We start from the raw sequence: 23,910 nt of genomic DNA on the forward strand, positions 1-23,910 counted from the left end.
CTGAGACTCATGCTTTCTAGGTACGGGACAAGCAGAAGTGTGGGCTGTTAAGTATAATTGATTTAATTCACACAGAAATGAACAAAGTATGTGCATTAATGAAGATTTAAAATAGAAAATGGCTAAATGTGTATTGCTAACATTGGAGTTTTTCCACAGTAGTTTTTCTAAGGGACTCTAAGCTCCTAAATGGGTTAATGATTACCTTTCTGCTCCCCTACTGTTGTAACCTTAGATCATGTGATGAAGGCACTGAGTTGCAAATCTCCATTCTGAAGGGAGTTGCCTTTGTGTCTTTTGTCTCAAGGCACTGTGAAGTAAGGACATGTAAAAGACTCCCTGATAGAGAGAGAAAACAGTTCCAAGCTAAAATGGATGCTGTGGGAAGAGACAGACCACCGGTTCTAGATCTGTTAGAATTATTTCATATTTTACCGAGCTTGTGCCAGACAGCACAAGACATTGCATGGATGTTTTGGGTGTACATTTGATGTTTTAATTTTGTTTTGAAAGTTCTGCCAGCAAATGTTCGAATAATGTTTTTAAGAGCCTAGGCAATGCTTCGTTTCCAAAAGGAGTCAGTTCTTTTACTTCCAGTCTCTTCAAACTGTGCAATATTAATACCTGCAACACGGATGAGCCCATAGTCAAAGCACCAGGGGTCCGCAGGTCTTGTTTCATAAGCAGAAATATTTCCAGGTCAACATACCTTGATCTAGGTCGACATCTACTGGGGAGAAGTGGGCCTCCCCAGGAGACATGGTCAGTTACCAGTGGGGGCTGAAATTCCTGGCTGGCCCCATGAAAAAATGGCACTGCCCTAATATGGATTTGTATATAACAGCATTATCCAAAAAAATGCCACACAGGTCCCCAGTGACCACATTCCAAGCACACTTAACCCCTGGAGCACTTAAGGCTCAGAGAAATTGGGCATGCTCAACACTATTTTATGGAGCAAATTAACAAATAAACAAATACACCTGTAAGCTTCCAACAGTTGCAAGAGAAGGTTTTCGGTGCTGGTGTTACTTTACCTCTCCTTTCTATGTCGCAAGCAGAGAACATAGTAGTCAAAAGGTCTTCCTCACAGATCAGGCTTACTTCAGCGCTTTCGTCATCTTTGTTCTCTGCTGCCAGTCTCCATCCTACAAAGGGAAAGGGCACTGACAGGAGATTTGTTTTCCATGCAGAATTAGGAGTCTTGATTACCAGGGAGCCTGCAGCAGGGCTACAAGTTCTGTACACGGTTTGTTCTAGACCCGAAATAAAAGCTGCGTCAAAAATCCAACAAGAGTTTTAGATTCGTTGAATTGCATTTGAAGGCTATGTTGCTTTTTTTTTAAGTTCAGCTCTTAGGGATACTTTTAAGAAGCACTAGATGTTTAAATACTAGCTACTCTCTTACATAAGATGAACTCTGCTGGATCAATAAACAATAATTTTATTATTTATATGTCACCCATCTGACTAACTGCGCCAGCCACCCGGGGTGGCTCCCAACAGAATATTAAAAACACAACAAAACACCAAACATTACAAAATTTCCCTATATGGGGCTGCCTTCAGATGTCTTCTAAAATTCAGATAGTTGTTTATTTCCTTGACATCTGATGGGAGGGCGTTCCACAGGGTGGGTGCCACTACTGAGAAGGCCCTCTGCCTGGTCCCCTGTAAGCTCACTTCTCTGAATGAGGGAACTGCCAGAAGGCCCTTGGAGCTGGACCTCAGTGTCCGGGCTGAACGTTGGGGATGGAGACACTCAGTGCTATTTTTCTAGAAAAGGAGGTGCCAGAACTCACCATAAACACCTCCCTTGTTCTCTTATAATAGCAATGGCACACACCTGAGAGATGCAAGAACTGATTATACAGGGCTGAGGCCTTTTAGGGGTTTAAAGGCTAGCACCAACACTTTGAATTATGCCTGGAAACGTACTGGAACCAATGTAGTTCTTTTAGGACCAGTGTTCTATGGTCCCAGTGGCCACTCTCAGTCATTAGTTTAGCTGCCACATTCTGGATTAGTTCTAGTTTCTGAGTCACCTTCTAAGGTAGCCTCATGTAGAGCGCACTGCAGTAACCAGAACATGTACCACTCTGGCGAAACAGCTAAAGGACCCCTGGGCAGTTAAGCCCAGTGAAAGGCAACTATGAGATGCGGTGCTCATCTCACTTTCAGGCTGAGGGAGCCAGCATTTGTCCACAGACAGTTTTCTGGGTCATGTGGCCAGCATGACTAAACCGCTTCTGGCGCAACGGACCACCATGATGGAAACCAGAGCGCATGGAAACACCGTTTACCTTCCTGCTGCAGTGGTACCTATTTATCTACTTGCACTGGCATGCTTTCGAACTGCTAGGTTGGCAGGAGCTGGGACAGAGCAATGGGAGCTCACCCCATCGTGGGGATTTGAACCGCCAATCTTCTGATCAGCAAGTCCAAGAGGCTCAGTGGTTTAGACCACAGTGCCACCCGCATCCCTTCTTGCGAGACAACGCACAGGCAGATAGGGACTCAGCCGGCTTACCAGTTGGAGCTGGTAAACAGCTGCCCTGGACACAGAATTAACCTGAGCCCCCGTGGACAGCTGCGAGTCCAAAATGGCTCCCAGGCTGCGCACCTAACTCACGACCCCTAGCAACTAAGATTCAGAAGCATTTACATTTTTGCCATTCTTTCTGCAAGTTTGCATTTTATGCCAAAGTCTTTGACAGTAGCAAGCATCCCTCAACTTATTTAGAAAGAACCAGGCCTTTTGCCCTTTCCTTACCCAAAGAGAGTCTCTTGCTGACCGGAGAGTTAAATTCCCGGTTAGACAAATTCGGGCTTGAGGTGATGTAGCCACATTCCTGAGAAGGTGCAGCCTTCTGCTCTGCACTGGGGGAACCAGGCAGCTGACTGGCGGAAGATTCCCTGTGTTTGGAAAAGCATGGAGAACCTCCTCCTTGGCTTAGAAAGAGCCATGACTTGTTGGCTCTCTCTCTGTTTCTACTACCTGAAACAGACTCTGAGCGGATGTCCGAGAGGCGCCGGTGACTCGCTGACGCCGCCTGCCGACTTGGGGAGAAGACATTATCACTGAAGGGGCTCAGCAGGTTGTCGTAGCCCTGCGCATTGCTGTCACTCGCTTTCAGGGTCCTTTTCTTCAAGATCTCCTCCAAGTTCTTCTTCGCATTGCCCTGTGGGCTGTCAAAGTTCTTGGACTGGAATTTTGGGATTTGCAGGGCAGGATTGGAGGCCTGGTCCTTCATGTTGATGTTCTGGAGCTTCCGGCAAAGGCTGTCTACCGGGTGATGGTGGCGCTTGTCGCGACTGCTTCCAGAGGACATTTCTCCCCTTCTTTTCAGCCGTTTCTTTAACAAAAGGGAACTGCAAAACAATTGGTTTCATCTTTCAATGCAATTTATTGCTCTGGTGTTGGAGTCAAGTACAGTGGTACCTTGGGTTACAGATGCTTCAGGTTACAGGCGCATCAGGTTACAGAACTCCACTAACCCAGAAATAGTACCTCAGGTTAATAACTTTGCTTCAGGATGAGAACAGAAATCGTGCTCCGGCGGGGCGGTGGCAGCAGGAGGCCCCATTAGCTAAAGTGGTGCTTCAGGTTAAGAACAGTTTCAGGTTAAGAATGGACCTCCAGAACGAATTAAGTTCTTAACCCGAGCTACCACTGCAGACCCACATAAATTCTTTCAAAAAAAGAGGGCCCCTTCAAACAATTTTTTTTGGGGGGAGGAGTGTGTATACATTCTGCAACATGTCATTCACACAATATGAGTTCGTTGGCTGTGGGTTTATAACGAGCTGTACACACGCCATTTTGCTAATTGTTCTGTGATTCTTCTCCAACGTTATCACATTATTACTGTCTGGAGCAGCACTCTCGCACTACAGTGGTACCTCTGGATGCGGACGGGATCCGTTCCGGAGCCCCGTTCGCATCCTGAAGCGAATGCAACCCGTGTGCATGGGTCGCAATTCACCGCTTCCACGCATGCGCGTGACATCATTTTGAGCGTCTGCGCATGCACGAGCGGCAAAACCCAAAAGTAACATGCTCTGTTACTTCTGGGTTGTCGCGGAGCACAACCTGAAAAGGCTTAACCTGAAGCGACTTCAACCCGAGGTATCACTATATAGCACAACCAAAAACAGGATAATTCCCTCCCACCCCAGAACGTTTGCAGTATAAAAAGTTACAGGATTTCTGCAGGAAACTACAGGACTTACACCTGGAAGCTTTTTCTAGGTACAAACAGCATCGAAAGAGGAATCAATATCATTGATTATATAATAATAATAATAATAATAATAATAATAATAATAATAATAATATATTTATAGGCTAGGTTTCCCCAGCCACTCTGGGCAGCTTCCAACTGAATATTAAAAACTACAGCATCAGACATTAAAAACTTCCCTAAAGAGGGCTGCCTTCAGTTGTCCTTTAAAAGTAAAATAGTTGTTTATTGCTTTGACATCTGATGGGAGGGCATTCCACAGGGCGGGCGCCACTACCGAGAAGGCCCTCTGCCTGGTTCTCTGTAGCTTTGCTTCTCGCAATGAGGGAACCGCCAGAAGGCCCTCGGCGCTGGACCTCAGCGTCCGGGCAGAACAATGGGGGTGGAGACGCTCCTTCAGGTATACTGGGCCGAGGCCGTTTAGGGCTTTAAAGGTCAACACCAGCACTTTGAATTGTGCTTGGAAACGTACTGGGAGCCAATGCACATCTCTCAGAACCGGTGTTATGTGGTCTCTGCGGCCGCTCCCAGTCACCAGTCTAGCTGCCGCATTCTGGATTAATTGCAGTTTCCGGTTCACCTTCAAAGGTAGCCCCACGTAGAGCGCGTTGCAGTAGTCCAAGCGGGAGAACACTGGTTTAATTTATTGTTATTTATTTCATCCATTAATTGCTTCCTACCTTGGACACTGCCAATCAGAGTTGCCAGTATGGGGGCAAATGGACAAGGAGTTTGTTCTGACCAAAGCCAGTGTTCCTCTCAGTCTCCTTACATTTACATTTCCTACATACATCAGAAAGAAGCAGTCTTCATGCTACTAGACCAGGGTTTCCCAAATTTGGGTCTCTAGCTGTTTTTGGGACTACGGCTCCCATCATCCCTAGCTAGCAGTGGTCAGGGATGATGGGAATTGTAGTCCAAAAAAGCAGGTGAAGATCCAAGTTTGGGAGACCCTGCACTAGACAGCGATTTTACTGCCAGAGATGGAATATACGTTACAATAATATATTATTAATTTGTTTTAAAACATACCATTTTTATATAAAGAAAATCGTTTCAGAAAGGCCTTTCATTTACACTGGAAACCAATAGTCAAAAATACCATTTACTTAAAAATCAAGGCATCCAAAGTATTTGTAGCAAAACCTACTCTGCCTCTTTCTCCTTTAAGAAATTATTTACACCCTGCTTTCCCTGCAAGAACTCAACGTAGTGAAAGCAGCGCTTCACCCCCTCTTTTAATTCTCACAACCACCCTGTGAGGTAGGTCAGCCCCCCAAGGTCATCAACAAGCTTCATGGCTGAACCTAAAATCTCTCCCATCCTAGTCTTACATTTATTCTCAATAAGTAACTACAAGAGATAAGAACAGCTTTCTCAACTAACACACAGTAATAAATATTTTAACGAGGAATCTTCCAAAGACAAAGCAAACTAGAGAGGATGATTTATCAGACCAAAAAAAAAAAAAATCACAGTCTCTCCTGGCTAAATTAGGGCAGTCAGAATATATATTTTAAAAAAAGGGGGGGGGGGTTAATTCAAAGAACATGCTTGCAACAACATTAAGATACTTTAAGAGGAATAAAACGAAATCTCAAATAAGTTTGGTGGCCCAACCAAGGTAACTTCCTTATACCATAATCCAGACCAGAAAAAGAAATTATAACACAAACCTTTCAGTTCACAACAGGAAAGATTACGTATGAGAGAGAGCTTTGGTTCTCTTTAACTTCATACCTAAAATAGCACAGAAGGGAGACTTCCCCACCCCTTGTCAAACTTTCTCCTTTAAATTAAGTAAAACAAATAAAACAAAGTTCAGGAGAGAAAGAAAACACTTTTAAGTTTCTCTCAGCCAAAAGGTGGCAGGACCTATTCTCTTTTGCTTTTTTTCTGGCAGTGAACTCCGGGAGAGGGGCCTCAACTAAAGTCACGGCCGCCCCAGCTGTGAAAAATCACCTGACCAGAAACACCTGCAATGCGTTGGGTGGTTTAATAAGCAACCGTTGCCAGTTATTATTATCCTCTGTGCATGAATCTTTTCCCTTCCTCCTCTCTGCATTGGTTTGTTATCCTCCGAGTGCCTTCTGTGGCATTACTAACGAGAGGGATTATCATTTAATGTGAGATCCGGGCAGTTCCCAGAGCCTCCAAATTTGTCTTAGATCACCCTGGAGAACCGAGTTGTGCCAAGTTGTCTGCAAACCCAGAATCATCATAGCATTGTTTTAGCCTTACTCAAACAGCAGCAAGCCACGCTTCAAGTGCATAAGCCAGCAATCCCCTTCTTAGTGCTATGCTGTGAATATCTGCAGGCCGGAATTCAACAGGTAAGTTGAAAAGCTATATCTGTTGCCTTTCTGCCTGTCAGCTCAAATTACCGTTGAAGACATTGGGGCAGGGGGAAAGGAGATGCAGTATATTTATTCCCTGCTATTGTCCTCTGATAGGATTGATGCCCTTATCACAAAGGGAGAACATGTACTTGCAGGGGCTCCTTAACGAAAATATGTGTATATTTAATACTGAAACTAGCTTTTGGAAAGGACCCTGCTGTTTCAGTTATCTGCCTCCTAACCAACTGGGGTGGATTATGCTGCTAGATTTCTTCCTGTACTTTGAATGGCTGTGTGGCAGGTTGAAATTCAGCAGGAGAAGCTTTTGTCTTTGCTGCAGGGGGGCAGGCTTCACCTGTTGAATTTTATGCCTGTAGAGAGTTTTGAAAAAAGCTCAGGGGCTGTTATGTACTGAAGTTCTCACCCTGGGCCAGCAGGGGGATACTGTAGATAGTTTTCACTCAGGTCCACATATGCAAATAAGGAATTGAAAGTGGCATTCAGTGATTGGATAGTTACAGAAAGTTGTTACTGTTATTTTGTAGTTGAGCTCTATATAAGCAGATTGGCTGAACCCTTCAGCCCAATTCTGTTCTGGGCCTGTGAATAAACAAGAGCTGCTTGAAGAATCGCTGTGTCGTCTGATATGTTGACCCACAACTTAACAGGGGCCTTGCCAGATGCATGGAGGCAACTTTATTCATTTTTAAGGGGCAGCAGTGCGCCTGATTACATTTTCCTTGGGACGCTTTGAGAACCGGGTTCCATCCATGAAGGTCTGTCTGGTTGCCGTAAATGTGATCGGGAAGGATTGAGAGGGGTCTGGGGAGAAACGACTCTGCTGTACAAAGGTAAAATTTACATTCATTGCCTCTCCCACTTTTGCTTCTGGCCCTGATCGTGTGGCCCCCAGAAGATTGTGCTGAAGGTAATGTAGCACTGGATTAAAATACAGTGGTACTTGGGTTACATACGCTTCAGGTTACATCCGCTTCAGGTTGCAGACTCTGCTAACCCAGAAATATTACCTCAGGTCAAGAACTTTGCTTCAGGATAAGAACAGAAATCGGGCTCCGGCGGCACGGCGGCAGCAGGAGGCCCCATTAGCTAAAGTGGTGCTTCAGGTTAAGAACAGTTTCAAGTTAAAAACGGACCTCCGGAACGAATTAAGTTCTTAACCCAAGGTATCACTATACAGTGGTACCTTGGTTCTCAAACACCTTGGAACCCAAACACTGCAAACCTGGAAGTAGGTGTTCCAGTTTGCGAACTTTCTTCAGAAGCCGTTTTGAGTGTTACGCTTCAGATTTGAGTGCCATACTTCCGTTTTGAGTGTTATGCTGAGGTCTGTCTGTTTTTGCTATCTTTTTTGCGTTTTTGTTTTTGCAGCTCTTTTCGTTTTGTTTTTGTGACTGTGTGGAACCCAGTTCAGCTGCTGATTGATTGTGTGACTGCAGGACATTGTTTATTGCTTTCCCTTTATGGATCAATGGTCTCGTTAGATAGTAAAATCCACGTTAAATTGCTGTATTAGGGGTTGTTTTTAAAAGTCCGGAACAGATTAATCTGTTTTGCATTGCTTTCTACGGGAAAGCGTGCTTTGGTTTTGGAACGCTTTGGTTTTGGAACAGACTTCCGAAACGGATTAAGTTTGAGAACCAAGGTACCACTGTAGAAAACAGATGAGGAAGCTGTGCCTCTCCAGACAGACTCCGGATCACTGAAATGCAGTACTGCCTGTGAAAACGCCTGGCGCAAAACATCTGGTGGTCTTCCAGATGCCACGGGCTCTTTCTGTAACATTGAAGTTCTGTGATGCTTTCTGAAAACAAATGTCTGCCTATTGATGGAATGGAAGGGTCTGTAGAACTCACCTTAGCTTGGGTTCACCATTTTGTTTCCAAGCACCTGTGACAGCTCGCTCTGTCGCATGGCTCATTTCTTGACTGGAAGATGAGGCCACATGATGCCGGTGCCATTTAACGGAGCGGCTCAGCGCTGAGGCCTCATCCATGTCCCCTTGAGGCTGCTGTGCCCTCGATGGTGGGGACAAGTCTTTGCTCTGCCAGGTTCACTGAGGCAGGAGAGAAGGTCAGATAACGCTCTCGCCTCAAGGGAATCTGCCATTGCAGGAATGAAGTCAGAAGGCGGGAAAAGGAGAGGGAAACATGCCTCTGTTTGTGTGTTCCAGGGGACACATGAAACTCCTTCATCTAGGGCAAATGTGGGGAACTTTTGGTCTGCCCGACGTTGCTGGACTACAAGCCCCATCAGCCCCAGCAAGCATGCCCAATGGTCAGGAATGATGGGAGTTGTAGTTCAGTAACTCCTGGCGGGTCAAATGTTCCCCACACCTGATTTGGGATCTCCTCACCCCACTGCAATGCCCAGCCGGGGCGGAAGAAGGGGTGTGTGGGCTGCCCCGGGTGTCACCACTGAGGGGGGGTGACAAAATGTCGGACGGCACTCACTGCGGGGCCTGCAATGCGCCCAAGCCACGCATCTCTCCCGGGCGTGCCGCCCCAGGTGCCCGATTGGCTTCCTCCGCCACTGTGCCCAGCACTAGGCATGATGGCTAATGTGTTCAACCTTCACGGCCAGAGGCTGTATGCCCTTCATAGTGGGGGAGGAGAGCTGAAAATAATGTCAATATATTTCACATCTGGCAAACAATGCAGCCCTTTGGTTTCCGATAGTACATGAGTAGACGAGTCTTAAAAGCCCGGGACTCAAAATAATAATAATAATAATAATTAATTTATTTATACTCCGCCCATCTGGCTGGGTTTCCCCAGCCACTCTGGGCGGCTTCCAACAGAATATTAAAATACAATAGTCTATTAAACATTAAAAGCTTCCCTAAATACCGCAACTAAAGAATCATGGCAAGAAAAATTGATTTGAGAACTGCAGAACTGGCAGAACTGGCAAAACTGATATATAAGCTACGGGACAAGGCTAACTGTGACTTTAAGGATGAATGGGAACCCTTTACAAAGTATCTGAAGACGCAACAAAGCGAACTGGACTCCTTGGCAGGTTTTGAATAAACATTGACAAACTTTTTATTGATAACAATCAGCTAAATAGTTTGAGGATCTATACAACTTTGTAACATGCTGAAAACAGCATTTTTAGAGAAACCAAAGACTGGAACTGAGGGAAGTCGGGGGGTGGGGCGGGGTTTGTGGGGGGGGGAGGAAAAATGGGGGGACAACAAGGATGATATGTTTTTGGATAATATGTCTTGTTATAATTTAGAATAATAATAATAATAATAAAGCTTCCCTAAACAGGGCTTTCTTCAGATGTCTTCTAAAAGTCTGGTAGTTGTTTTTCTCTTTGACATCTGGTGGGAGGGCGTTCCACAGGGTGGGTGCCACTACCAAGAAGGCCCTCTGCCTGGTTCCCTGTAACTTGGAACACTCTCCTCAAAATATACACCAGGGGGCTTAGTGTGGTCAGAATCAAGTATATACTTCCAGAGTTAATGCTTAATACATTAGTTCTGGTAAATGAGCCACCATAGCTGCTAGTATAGTAATAATAATAATAATTTGCAAACTATAAAAATGCAGTCCTAATCATTCAATCATCTCGCGTTCCTCGCACCCAGCACATCTTTTCATCCACTCAATTTTCACGTCAACACAGCTTGCAGACATTCAACAACCAATAACCATGTGCTGAGAAGCATTTCTTCCAATTTGTTAGAGTTCTTATCTACCCTTCGCCATAAGGTCCCAGGGTGGGTTACACCAATTAAAACAAAATGTTAAAAACAGTCAAGAGGATAGGGTGGCTTCTAAAAGTATTTATGTATCGGGTGTCAAAGGTCAGGGCAAAGAGGTGCATCTTCGGAGTACGACAAAAGTTACACAACTGAAAGCTGTGTACGTTCAACGGGGCTTGCGGGATACTTGCCCCAAAGCTTAGCTGGCAATGAAGAAATTGCCCCAAAGTTCAGCTACAGCAGTTGGGACTCTGCGATGGGCCATGTCAAGTCAGACTGAGCGCTGCCCTTTCAAAGGTCTTTCGGTCCGAGCGAAGCACCCTTGGAGTTCCCTCTAACAAGAGGTCCTGCTGCTCTGCTGATCTTCTCTTCTCAAGGCTGACTCTACAATATTGATTATGTGGCAAAACTGATGTCTCGTCTATGTCCAGTCAAACAGGAAATGGCAGCTTTTAGGTCATGCCTTCCCTTGGACCAGAACACGTCAACGGGAGCTGTCGGAAGGGAAGGGAACATGTTAATTTCCTTTTGAAACGTTGGAAGGTCATTCTGAACAAAGATCAGTTCCCACCCACACTCAAGGCATGTGCCCATATACAGTGGTACCTCGGGTTAAGTACTTAATTCGTTCCGGAGGTCCGTTCTTAACCTGAAACTGTTCTTAACCTGAAGCACCACTTTAGCTAATGGGGCCTCCTGCTGCCGCCGCACTACCAGAGCATGATTTCTGTTCTCATCCTGAAGCAAAGTTCTTAACCTGAGGTAATATTTCTGGGTTAGCGGAGTCTGTAACCTGAAACGTATGTAACCTGAAGCGTATGTAACCTGAGGTACCACTGTATGCCCAAATAATAGCTTTTTCTGGTCTTTTCAAGATCTTGATAGGAAATATAATAATAATAATAATAATAATAATAATAATAATAATAATAATAATAAATAAAAATATTATTTATACCCCGCCCATCTGGCTGGGTTTCCCCAGCCACTCTGGGCGGCTCCCAATCAAGTGTTAAAAACAATACAGCATTAAATATTAAAAACGTCCCTAAACAGGGCTGCCTTCAGATGTCTTTTAAAGATAGGGTAGCTGCTTATTTCCTTCACATCTGGTGGGAGGGTGTTCCACAGGGCGGGCGCCACTACCGAGAAGGCCCTCTGCCTGGTTCCCTGTAACCTCACTTCTTGCAATGAGGGAACCGCCAGAAGGCTCTCGGCGCTGGATCTCAGTGTCCGGGCTGAACAATGGGGATGGAGACGCTCCTTCAGGTATACTGGACCGAGGCCGTTTAGGGCTTTAAAGGTCAGCACCAACACTTTGAATTGTGCTCGGAAACGTACTGGGAGCCAATGCAGATCTCTCAGAACCGGTGTTATGTGGTCCCGGCGGCCACTCCCAGTCACCACTCTAGCTGCCGCATTCTGGATTAATTGCAGTTTCCGGGTCACCTTCAAACGTAGCCCAAGGCATTGGTAAGAGACAATAGGATGTATGCAACTAAGATGTCCCATTGGCGCACGAATTTGTGCATGGCGCTTCTTCCTTCTCCCTTGCTCACCCCTGTTCCCCACATCTGGAGGGCTGAGCGAAAACCAAGAATGGATTTGGGAGCACAGTGTGTGTGAGGGGGATAGAGGGAAAGGAAGTTCTGTCACGCAAGCAGAAGTCCTTAAGAACGTTAAGAGCCTGCTGGATCAGGTCAACGACCCATCTAGGTCCAGCGCTGAGGGCCTTCTGGTGGTTCCCTCACTGCGAGAAGCAAAGCTACAGGGAACCAGGCAGAGGGCCTTCTCGGTGGTGGCACCCGCCCTGTGGAACGCCCTCCCATCAGATGTCAAAGAGATAAACAACTACCTGACATTCTGAAGAAATCTTAAGGCAGCCCTGTTCAGGGAAGTTTATAATGTGTGACATTTTAATGTATTTTTAATCTTTGTTGGAAGCCACCCAGAGTGGCTGGGGAAACCCACCCAGATGGGCGGGGTACAAATAATAAATTATTATTATAATTATATATCTAGTCCAGCATCGTGTTCTCACAGTGGCCGACCTGTGCCTGTGGAAAACCCATAAAAAGAATTCGGACGCAAGACTGCTGTCCCCTCCTGTGGTTTCCAGAAATTGGTATTATCTATAAGACCTGCTACCTCTTGGTACCACCGAGACCATATAACACCGGTCCTGAAAGACCTACATTGACTCCCAGTACGTTTCCGAGCACAATTCAAACTGCTGGTGCTGACCTTTAAAGACCTAAACGGCCTTGGTCCAGTATACCTGAAGGAGCATCTCCACCCCATCGTTCTGCCCAGACACTGACATCCAGCTCTGAGGGCCTTTTGGCAGTTCCCTCACTGCAAGAAGTGAGGTTACAGGGAACCAGGTAGAGGGCCTTCTCGGTGGTGGCGCCCGTCCTGTGGAACGCCTTCCCTTCAGATGTCAAGGAAATGAACAACTATCTTACGTTTATAAGACATCTGAAGGCAGCCCTGTTTAGGGAAGTTTTTAATGTTTGAAGTTTCATTCTGTTTTTAATGTTCTGTTGAAAGCCACCCAGGGTGGCTGGGGAAACCCAGCCAGATAGGCAGCGTAGAAATAATAATAAATTATTATTATTATTATTATTATTATTATTATTATTATTATTATTTTATTAATTAATTAATTTCAGCAGTTAACCACTACAGGTGAACGACCAAACTTTGGGAGAGCATCATTAGCAGGGATGGGCTCTGAGCGTCGTTCAGCAGTAAGGAATGTGATACCTTCCAGATAGTTCAGGTATAGGGGACCTGTGGCCATCAGGATATTTTGGGACTCCGACTCCCATCATCCTCGGCCATCAAGGCCAATGTTCAGGGATGATGGGATCTGTAGTCCAGCGAAATCTGGAGGATGCCACATTGGCTGCCCACAGTATAGTTAGAAGGAGATGTTTCACTGATTCTTGATTGTTGGAAGAGAGGATTGCAGTGTTCCTTGCAAAACGACAACCGCTCTGCTTAAAACCAGGTGCTCTTGACTAAGGTCATGATGGGGATAAATGGCTACCTTGTCGCAGGGTCACCTCCTTTTATCACAGAAGGAAAATTCCCATGTTATGGTCAATCATTTATACCAGCCTTGCCTGCGAGAGTCTTGATCCTTCGGCCAGAAGTGTGATGTCTTTGTTGCTGGGTATCGAAGCTGATATATTCACGTAGCATGGCAAGTGTATATATGTCAGATTTGTCCATCAGATTCGTTCATTTTGGGGTGACTTCCCCTCAAGCTTTGTAAACATCCTCCCCACCCACCCACCCCATCTCCAGAAGACGTCAGTCGTTTCCACATCTTCCTGTCTGGGCTTGACAAGTGGTCCTTTTTTGAATGCTGTTCCCTGCCTCCGAAAGGGGAGGGCATCTCTGTACAGAAGACTTAAATAGGGATTCCTACATGACGAGCACATTGTACATTGCATGGAAGGCATTCCACAGCTACCAAAGGCTTTGGCACATCAGGAGAGCTGAGCATGAAGGTAAGTGGGAACGGCAGACATTTCTTCTTGGTTTTGAGCTGATCTCCTTATAGCTGCTAAGAATGGCAAGGGATGCCATGCCCTATTCTTGCAGTTCAAAATGCCAGAGCAATTGATCACGTATAGAAAACTCATAAATCTTCCGTAGCAGCACAAAGTGATCTTAGGGCTGTGTTTAGACACCCCAATGAAATGTGGAGATTCTCATCCCATCCCCCTTATGATTGCTTTTAGTGTCTGTGTGCCAATAGGATGGCTCCAACAATTCTTTCAATTGAATGTTATCTGATTTGATTATACAAATAAACTTCAGAAGACTTTGGGAGGAGGGGGGCAATGTAGCAGGAGGTTAGATTCTTTCTGATCGCTAGGAAGTCTATTACTGTGTTTCTCAGATTAAAGCTCAGCCTCTGAAATAATGTCGACGAAGTGAAGATGATTAGGATTGCAAAGTCCCGGTTCTTAAGGCTGCAGTCCTTTACCTGGAAGTAAGCACCACTTAACTTAATGGGTTTGACTTCTGAGTAGGCAGGTATAAGAAGCATGTCTCTCCCACTAAAATTAGTTAGGTGTAAAATTTGGCTCTATTGTGTCCAGGAAGGATATACTGTATAATGTACATGCACATGTAGATTTGGATATAGATGCGTGTGTAGAATTATACCTATATATTAGGTTGGTAATCCATTTACTGAAGTCTTAGTTGATCAATCCCATGATTTTCACTCAATTAAATATGCACGTTTTCAAATAACTAAAAGCCAGAGTTTGCTTTGGGGGTGATGAGAACATCCATACCTCATGGTAGTTATTCCCTGCTGTGGAAGAATTTTGAGATAGCCTCCGCCATCCATGATTTTTGTAGAACACTCTACTCAATGTGATTTTTAAAATCTACTGTCCTATGAATGAGGGGCACCTTTGAAAGTGGTCAAAGTTTCTTTGGCTGAGATTCTGTATAGTGAGTCTTTGCAGTCAAATCTTTAATTCTTATTATCATTATTGTTATTATTCTTACTAAAGCTGTGGCTGTGAAGGAAGAATTTCCTCCTAAAGTTTAAAACCACTTGACACCACCTGAAAATCTGCATTAATAACTGCATAATGAGTTGGTCATGTGATAACAGGTGAATGACAGGTAGGCACCTTCAATGACTGGTCAAACTAGCCTGTGGAAGGTTGGCCAAACCCAGTTTGAAATATACATTTACGCACCTGAGTTTGACCAAGCTGCGGGAGGCAGTGGAAGACAGGAGTGCCTGGTCCATGGGGTCACAAAGAGTCGGACACGACTAAACAACAACAAGCCTCCTTGAACGCAGTGGTACTTACTTCCAAGTAAACATCGATGGGATTGCATTGCTAATAAACTAATGTTAACACTGTTATTAACGTAAACCTATTGCAAACCCTTTTATCTAGACAAGCCTTCCCATAGGAGTGATCTCAGCCATGCAATTTGGATCTGGGCAACTTGCATGTTTACAGATGTTTACAGATGTTATTAGAGCTGTCACAGAGGGAGGGAGACAAGAGTCGCACAACGATACTCACTCCGAGATACTCTAGGGAAGAACGACCTGCCATTTCTCCAGCCCTCCAACCTCTGATATACCTTATGCTTGCAATTAAATTTCATTTCAATACTGGCTCATTTTACAAGTGCCGCTTAACATTCATTCCTCACTTGCAAGGAATTGATCTTTTAGTGTGGTGGCACCCAATCTGCGGAACTCCATTCCTCTTGATAATAGGCAGGAACCTTCATTGTACTGTTTCTGGTGCCTGCAAAAAGCCTTTTTGTTTAGAAACATGGAAACCAACTCCTAGGGGCCAAGGTCCCTTCACCTCCCCTGGTAGACGATTTGAGGGGGCTGGGCTCCCTCCCAAACATGATGGGCATTGCCATTCAAATGGTGTTTGCACTCCGTATCTTGTTGTCGATTATGTGGGGCAGAGTTTATCTCAATATTTTATTCAAGTTGACGCACATCCCAATTTTTTTTTATCTGAAAAAGTTGGATGGTATGTTACACCAATCTTGGCTTGACTGTACTGGCTGCTAGCTGATTTCTAGCCTCAATTCAAAGTGCTGTTTTAGACCTAAGGTAAAGGTAAAGGGGATCCCGGACCATTAGGTCCAGTTGCGAATGACTCTGGGGTTGTGGCGCTCATCTCGCTTTATTGGCTGAGGGAGCCGGCATACAGCTTCCGGGTCATGTGGCCAGCATGACTAAGCCGCTTCTGGCGAACCAGAGCAGCGAACGGAAACGTAGTTTACCTTCCCACCGGAGCGGTACCTATTTATCTTCTTGTGCTTTTGAACTGCTAGGTTGGCAGGAGCAGGGACCGAGCAACGGGAGTTCACCCCGTTGCGGGGATTAGAACTGCCAACCTTCTGATCGGCAAGCCCTAGGCTCTGTGGTTTAGACCATAGCGCCATCTGCGTCCCTATAAAGCCTTAAATGGCCCAGGACCACAATAACATAAGGACCACCAATCCCCAAATGAACTGACCCAGACCCTGCAGTCATAATCTGAGGCCCTTCTTTGTATGTCTCCTCCACGTGAGGTCTGGAGGGAGAAAGGGCCTTTTCTGTGGTGGCTCCTTGTTTGCGAGACGCTCTCCCCAGGGAGGCTCACCTGGCGCCATCATTACATCTCTTTAGGGCGAAGACATTTCTCTTCAACCAGGCTAAGATTCCATGGCCTTTTAAATGTGTCTCGACCGGGGGGGGGGCATTATCGATTTGTTTTGCTTTATGATGTATTTTGTGTTTTCCTTTTGTATCATTCTGTTGCAAACCGCCCTGCGGTCTTTGAATAGTGGGCAGTATGCAAATTTAATAAATAAAAAAATAAAACAAACTCAATAAAATAACAAACAAATAACGCCGCCATGTCCTCTTGGCCTCTTTTGCCCGCTCCAGGGACTCCACCGGGGGACGGCCACTGCCCTGGCCTTGCTGCTCTCTGCCTGTTTCATCACTTTTTCCAGGACTGCTCCTCAGGTAAAGGCAGCTCTGGGTTTTCATTGGCTCAGTTGTACAGAGTGAAACGTAGGCAGGCGTCCACAGTTCACTGCGCATGATCTAAGGGGAAGACCCCTTTTCAGTCTGAGGCCCACATTCTCTTCTGGGCAACACTCTGGGTGCAGTACACTGTTGGGATACTGCTGGGGAGATGGGGGCATCAGGCAGGCCCCCAGCTGGCTCCAGCCGCCGGCCGGCAGCCGGACGATCACCGGTCTCCCTCAGAACAGCATCAATCAGCGACACGAGCCTCAGATACGTTTAGAGTCCCGTGCACGCTCCATCAGCAGAGTGCGCAAATCTCCCCACAGCAGAAGAGGCGGACAGAGAAATGTGTAAGCATAATGTACAGTGTTTTATTCAGCATAGTTGAGGAACAAAGGAAAACATGTCTGCTTCCCTTCGTCTCCAGCAAAACAGCCGTAATGCAAAAGCAATATACAAACGGATGTTCCCAGCAAGCGCTGGAAGTAAACAGGCATATGACACACAACAGTCATGCCTGTACCCTTTTAATGTGGAACGGAACTATATCCTAACATATGTGTAATAATAATTAATAATAATAATCCCTCCCCATACCACCCCTTTCTTGTTTTGTTCCAAAGGATCACTTCCAAAGAAGAAACTGGACTCCACAAGCAATGCTCTATTTAAAGGGTGCACGTAAGTCTTGATTCCAATTTATCCTCCTGGGAAGGAGTTTGTTTGGAGTGAGTCCTTTTTCCCTAGGAATCCTGTGTGTGTGTGTGTGTGTGTGTGTGTGTGTGTGTATGTATGGAGAAAGGGAGTGTTTCTATTTCTCCATAATAATAGTGTTTGTGGAAGGGGCGTTATTAGTTTGTTTTTGTTTCTTTGTGTTCTCATTCTGCGTTCTTACGTTGTGAACTGCGATCTTTGGATGAAGAGCAGTATGCACCTTTAATAATAATTCTTTTTGTGGGTCCAACACACTGGACCAACTTCAATGGGATGGATCAGGCAATTGGGAACAACAGATAGGCTTGGCTCTCTAGAGAGTGGGGTGGGGTGCTGGCTAAGGGCCGAGGTGCTCTCGGGGGTCCACTGACCCACTGGCCATCTTGACCCTCCAGGACTGGGGTATTGCTGCTGAAGAAATCCTGTTTGTTGCTTCTGCCACAAGGGCCTCTCCTTTGCCTTTCTCTAGGGCCTCAGTGGTTCATAATAATAATAATAATAATAATAATAATAATAATAATAATAATAATAAATAATTTATTATTCATACCCCGGCCTTGTGGCTGGGTTTCCCCAGCCACTCTGGGCAGCTTCTAACCAAATACTATAAACAATACAGCATCAGACATTAAAATCTTCCCCAAACAGTTGTCTTTTAAAAGTAAAATAGTTGTTTATTGCCTTGACATCTGCTGGCACCACTACCAAGAAGGCCCACTGCCTGGTTCCCTGTAACCTCACTTTTCGCAGCGAGGGAACCACCAGAAGGCCCTCAGTGCTGGACCTCAGTGTCCAGGCTGAATGATGGGGGTGGAGACGCTCCTTCAGGTACACAGGACCTAGGCCGTTTAGGACTTTAAAGGTCAGTACCAGCAGTTTGAATTGTGCTCAGAAATGTACTGGGAGCCAATGCAGATCTCTCAGGACCGGTGTTATATGGTCTCGGCGGCCACTCCCAGTCACCAGCCTAGCTGCTGCATTCTGGATTAATTGCAGTTTCCATGTCACCTTCAAAGGTAGCCCCACACAGAGCGCATTGTAGCAGTCCAAGCGGGAGATAAATAGAGCATGCACCACTCTGGCAAGACAGTCTGTGGGCAGCTTCTCCACCTCATCTGGAGTTACTTCATACCATTGAATTCCACCACGTCAAACACATCTCTTCTAAAATGTGCAAAGATTCCTGCACGCAGTTGTGTTTTCATGTACTCCACTGTGACATCCTTGCTAGGGTCTTTGGAGTATTGTCAGGGACTGTCCTGAGGAGGGCTGCACTAAGGAGGAATGGTGGGATCCTGATCAGGATCCTGAATTGTCCCAGGAGCAGGGAAGTAGTATAGATTTGGAATAGTGGTTTGCAGAGGGACATAGTTCAGAAGGCAGAAGCTGGGAGGTACTGGGTGGGGAACAGCTAGGAGGAGGAGAACTGGGAGAGAGAGAGAGAGTTAACAGACTCACTGTCGCTGGAAAGCATCCATCCACTCAGCCCAAGGTCAAGGAGAGCAGATAAGGTGGCAGCACAGAAAGTACAGTGGTTGCAAGATCAGGTTACAAGACATGGTAGTGACATGGATGACTAGGGAGGGAGGGAGTGGTGCCCTTAATTGGGAGCACCGCCATTCCTGGGAATGGATTCTTTGTTCTCTCACTGAGATCTTTTAAATTTCTAACTGGTAAGAGACTTCTTTCGCTTTGTTCTGCTTATCTATAGCCGAGGGTGGGGGTGGGGGAGAATCCTGACAAGCTAGCATCCCACATTGGCGTTGGAAGTCTAGCAGCCCAGGAAGTAAATTGTATTGAATTCAATGAGGTTTACTCCCAGATAACAGAGGTTAGCAGGATGTCACAGCCTTCCAAAATCTTTTGAATCCCTTGCTTTATAAAGTTATGATACTTTTTTTGAGCTCCTTTGCTTAGTGCCAGTCACCTCTCCTAAAACAAAGAATCTCTTAACACTGTGATTTTCTCCCAAACCTCCCCAAAGATTACCCCCCCCCCACTTTCCCCTACCTCTTACTCCCCACCTCTCAAACTCTTTGACACTGCAGGAGACTCTTGGGGGCTCTCAGTTCTGGTGCATTTATTTGCAGGTCTCTTCTGTGAGATGTAGATGCAACAATAGGGCATTCGTGATGGATTCAGACACACTGTTCTGCTTATTGTCCTGAGATTGTTCCCTAACAGTGACCACATTATGACACTCTGGAGGGGTTCCCTTGCAACACAGTGGAACAAAACAGCAACAGCCTTAGAACATTTGTGGTATTAAAAATAACAGGATTCCATCGGGAGGTTATGGGCCATGCGCTGATTGGAAATGAAGCAGTATGTCTGGCCCAAAACATTTGTAGGCACCAACAGAATTCTGGTTCAGGGCTTCTTTTCAGCCGGAATTCAGGTGGGCGTTCTTGCTATTATAAGAGAACCAGGGAGGCGTTCATGGTGAGTTCTGGTACCTTTTTTTGCTAGAAAATTAGCTCTGTGTATAAAGGTAAAGGTAAAGGGACCCCTGACCGTTAAGTCCAGTCATGGACGACTCTGGGGTTGCGGCGCTCATCTCGCTCTATAGGCTGAGGGAGCTGGTGCTTGTCCACAGACAGCTTCCAGGTCATGTGGCCAGCATGACTAAGTCGCTTCTGGCGAACCAGAGCAGCACATGGAAACACCGTTTACCTTCCCACTGGAGTGGTACCTATTTATCTACTTGCACTTTCACGTGCTTTCAAACTGCTAGGTGGGCAGGAGCTGGGACCGAACAACAGGAGCTCACCCCGTTGTGGGGATTCGAACCACCGACCTTCTGATTGGCAAGCCCTAGGCTTTGTGGTTTAGACCACAGCGCCACCCACGTCCCTGTTAGCCCTGTGTATAGCCAGCCCAATACCATCCTGGATGCACAATAAAGAAGATAGCTTTGGAAGACCCCCAGGACTGCAAATGTTGCCCAAGAATTACCACCTGGTATTCCAGCTCATTGTCATTGCATTTCAGAAGGACGTCGGTTCATCTCAGAGGAGAGCCAGAGGAAGGATCTGTACGACAGGCTGCAGCTAGGTAAGCAAGGCTGTGTGTGAAGCAGATTGAAATTGGACATCACCACCACTTTTAGAAAACATGTAAGTGCCTCTGCCTAGTAAAAATGGATCCTAATGTGTATTGAAAATACGTTTGTCTTTGCAGAAACACGGAGCCAAAACGCAAACCCTCTGACCCTTCCCGAAGCTGTGGCGTTGTTTCTGTCCTCCTTGCAAAAAGCGCATGAGGAAGGTAACATCTCATTTCGCTCCAGGAGTTCCTTTTGCAGATTATTGCTAATCGAAACCAACTTGCTGCTCCTTTGTCATTTGCAAGGCCCATTTCTTGTGCAATCCCTTCACTGCGATCCATTGGGTTTTATTACTGCTGTAGCCATAACATGCATGTGTGCCCGTTGTCATGAGATTAAAAACCACCCAGTGATATGTGAGAGTCGGAAAATGTAAACAGCCATTTGTCTCTCGGATAATGTCTCAAGACAGCTTTTAAAAACATATATGCTAAGGACGCAACTCAGTACTCTATTAAAGGTAAAGGTAAAGGGACCCCTGACCATTAGGTCCAGTCATGGCTGACTCTGGGGTTATGGTGCTCATCTCGCTTTATTGGCTGAGGGAGCTGGCGTACAGTCATGTGGCCAGCATGACTAAGCCGCTTCTGGCGAACCAAAGCAGCACATGGAAATGTGGTTCACCTTCCCACCGGAGTGGTACCTATTTATCTACTTGCACTTTGACATGCTTTTGAACTGCTAGGTTGGCAGGAGCTGGGACCGAACAACGGGAGCTCACCCTGTCACGGGGATTCGAACTGCCGACCTTCTGATCGGCAAGTCCTAGGCTCTGTGGTTTAACCCACAGTGCCACCCGTGTCCCTAAGTACTCCATTATCTTCTGGTAAATGCCAATGAAATCAATGTAGAATGGCTGCCAGTCAGTGTTGACATTGCTGACTCCATCTAAGGAGTCTCATGTTTCTATTTGGGAAAGACCAAAATTCAGTAGAAGAGCGTCTGATTGATTTCATGTAATACATAATTTATTTATTTTGATCCCGTTAGGGCTTTAGATACCTATTAGGTCCATAAATTACCATATAGCATATATTCAACACAAAAAACCAGCGGCAATTTGTTGTTGGCAAAGGACAGCTGGACATATAAAGGGCCCCATTACCTTCAGTAGCTTAAGGCCTCATCAAACCTAAATCCGGCCTTGCACAGAGGCATGCGTTTTAAAAAACACTAAAAGACAGTATTAGGCCATCCTGCAGAGCTCTCCTGAACGCTACCACTCTTTCTTCTAGCAGGTGAAGAGGATGCTGATGAGAAGCCTGGCTACGTTGCTGACGGGCTGCTGAACTGGTGAAAGGTGTTTGAGCTTAGATGAAAACGTCCTATTGCATGTACTCAAAAAAAGAAAAAAAGAAAATATCTTCCATAGATGAAGAAGAAAACTCAACTTTGCCCATTCATCTCGTCCGCCTGCCTGGCCTCAGCTGTCCTCTGAATCGCCCTGCGGCATAAATGCTAAACAATTAAAGGGCAGTTTCCAGCTTAGAAACCTATTTTTTACATGCATTTGTTATTATAATGTTCAGCTCATACTATATATATCATGGGCCTTCTGTATGCGTCATGTATTTCCTCCCCTATCCCCACCCTTTGGTTTTGCAAATATCTGAAGGATAAAAACTGAAAATGACTTGGTCACACATGTCTAGGTAAGTAAGACACGGAAATGGAAGTGATGAAAGCTGGATATTTGTAACAAAATAGTATTTCATCCCTAGGGGTCAGTTGCCCAGTTAGCTCTTATTTCCTCTCCAGTAGTTGCCAGTTTTGGATGGTGCAGGCTTGTGTCTACACAACATGTGTAGGCTTGGTTTATACAAATTCAATTGCCATGGCGTCTCCCAAAGAATACTGGGAAATGTGGTTTGGTGTGTGTGCTGAGAGTTCTCCGTTAGAGATCCCTTGCCCGTCTTACAAAACTACAGTTCCCAAGGTTCTCTGGGCTGAGAGAATGACTGTTAAACCAAATAAACCCCCTCAAGTGTATGAATATGTGTGTTTGTGTCTCTGTGTGTAGACACACACACACACACACACACACACACACACACACACACACACACACACCCCACCACAGCATTGACCTTACAGGGTGTATATCTGTGCTGTGGATTCTTGAGTAGGTAAGCAAAAACGAGTCCTTTTTCACACCAATGCATAATTGGCTTGTGGAACTCATGGCCACAAGAGCCCCCTGCAGATGCTCCCCCATGAATTCAATGAAGTATCAATATATTACCTGCTAAACATGTCCCGTCCCCCCCGGCCCAGTAGCTGCACATCGAGTGGTAATGTGAAGGGATCTTATGCGCCTACAGATCTATGTAAGCAGAACGTGGGAAGCACTGAGTGGATTCAGATAACTCTGATGCATGAGGAAGTGGTCAAGCGGCTTCCCTTCTTGTCCATCCTTGCAGGTTATGGGTTTGGCAAAGAGTTCAGAGACTTTTTAAATGTTTTGGATGCCTGTCCACATCAGTGCACACTCTCTCCCTTCCTTGCTGACTTTAAGTCTCATCCACTTGCTGTGGATACTATGCACTGAAACTTGTGTTTAGCCTGTAATTGTTCTGCACGATTCATGCTTCCTCCATATTTCTGGGTTTCTGTTTTGCATTTTGTTACTCCTCAGTTCAGTAAGCTTTTCAGCGCGTTTATGGAATACATCCATTCCAGCTAAACTGTAACCTTACTCCTTCAGACCGGGGCGGGGGGAGAATCAATATTGCGCCTACCGGTATTTATGATTATTATTGCATCTGTACTGAAGAATCATTTAATAAAAATTTGGAAACAACTTCACCTGTTCCTTTGGCCTCAAACTTCGCCCTAACCGGAAGCCTAAGACAAAGCAATTAAAAAGCTAAAAGCATAAGCTCAGATTAAGCATCATTTAATAATACTTCTAATGGTGAAACCAGATGAATGCATGTTTAATAAACAGAGGGTGGATCTACACACGGGGGGGGGACACTATAAATAAGTCAGAAATTAAATTGTTATGACGAAAAAAAATTGCTATGGAAAATCGCTTAGAATTTTTCTTTGCTCTCTGGCGCCATCTGGAGTTGCAGGTTTGTAATGCATTCAAAACGCTCTTTCTTGACTAATGTAGCTGGGTCCACAATCTCACTAGTTCAGCTATAAAATGGAGGTGGGGTAACTTTCTAGAGGTAAAGGAGAATGCAGGGACAGGAGTGAAAATTGCCCACCCCCAATTCCACCATCTTAAGAAC

General features: G+C 45.5%; 2 protein-coding genes across 2 annotated transcripts in view; one reads left to right on the plus strand and one right to left on the minus strand.

Moving 5' to 3' along the window:
* The window catches only part of IRAG2 (inositol 1,4,5-triphosphate receptor associated 2), a 62,859-nt gene extending 59,493 nt beyond the window's left edge, over positions 1–3,366 (minus strand). The window contains exons 1-2 of the mRNA XM_083464292.1: positions 2,774–3,366; positions 1,038–1,148 (exon numbers count right to left, since the gene is read on the minus strand). Of these exons, the coding sequence (XP_083320418.1) occupies positions 1,038–1,148; positions 2,774–3,332 (670 nt within the window). The 5' untranslated portion in view covers positions 3,333–3,366. The remainder of the gene's footprint in view (positions 1–1,037; positions 1,149–2,773) is intronic.
* A 2,975-nt stretch (positions 3,367–6,341) lies between these two features.
* Positions 6,342–23,471, plus strand: SPX (spexin hormone). The gene is made up of 7 exons (XM_083461679.1): positions 6,342–6,577; positions 13,629–13,834; positions 16,765–16,845; positions 17,475–17,532; positions 20,557–20,619; positions 20,746–20,832; positions 21,907–23,471. Exons 2-7 carry the CDS (start codon positions 13,829–13,831, stop codon positions 21,966–21,968), a joined length of 357 nt encoding a protein of 118 aa, XP_083317805.1. The 5' UTR covers positions 6,342–6,577; positions 13,629–13,828; the 3' UTR covers positions 21,969–23,471.
* The last annotated feature ends 439 nt before the right edge of the window (positions 23,472–23,910 follow it).

This window comes from Podarcis liolepis, assembly GCF_965112155.1.
Source record: "Podarcis liolepis genome assembly, chromosome: 10".
Lineage (NCBI taxonomy): Eukaryota > Metazoa > Chordata > Lepidosauria > Squamata > Lacertidae > Podarcis > Podarcis liolepis.

Bases quoted from the DNA above. Each gene is read 5' to 3' on its own strand.
- SPX (XM_083461679.1), top strand. The intron at 16,846-17,474 runs GTAAAGGCAGCT...TTTGTTCCAAAG, and splicing joins TTTCCAGGACTGCTCCTCAG to GATCACTTCCAAAGAAGAAA. The intron at 17,533-20,556 runs GTAAGTCTTGAT...ATTGCATTTCAG, and splicing joins GCTCTATTTAAAGGGTGCAC to AAGGACGTCGGTTCATCTCA.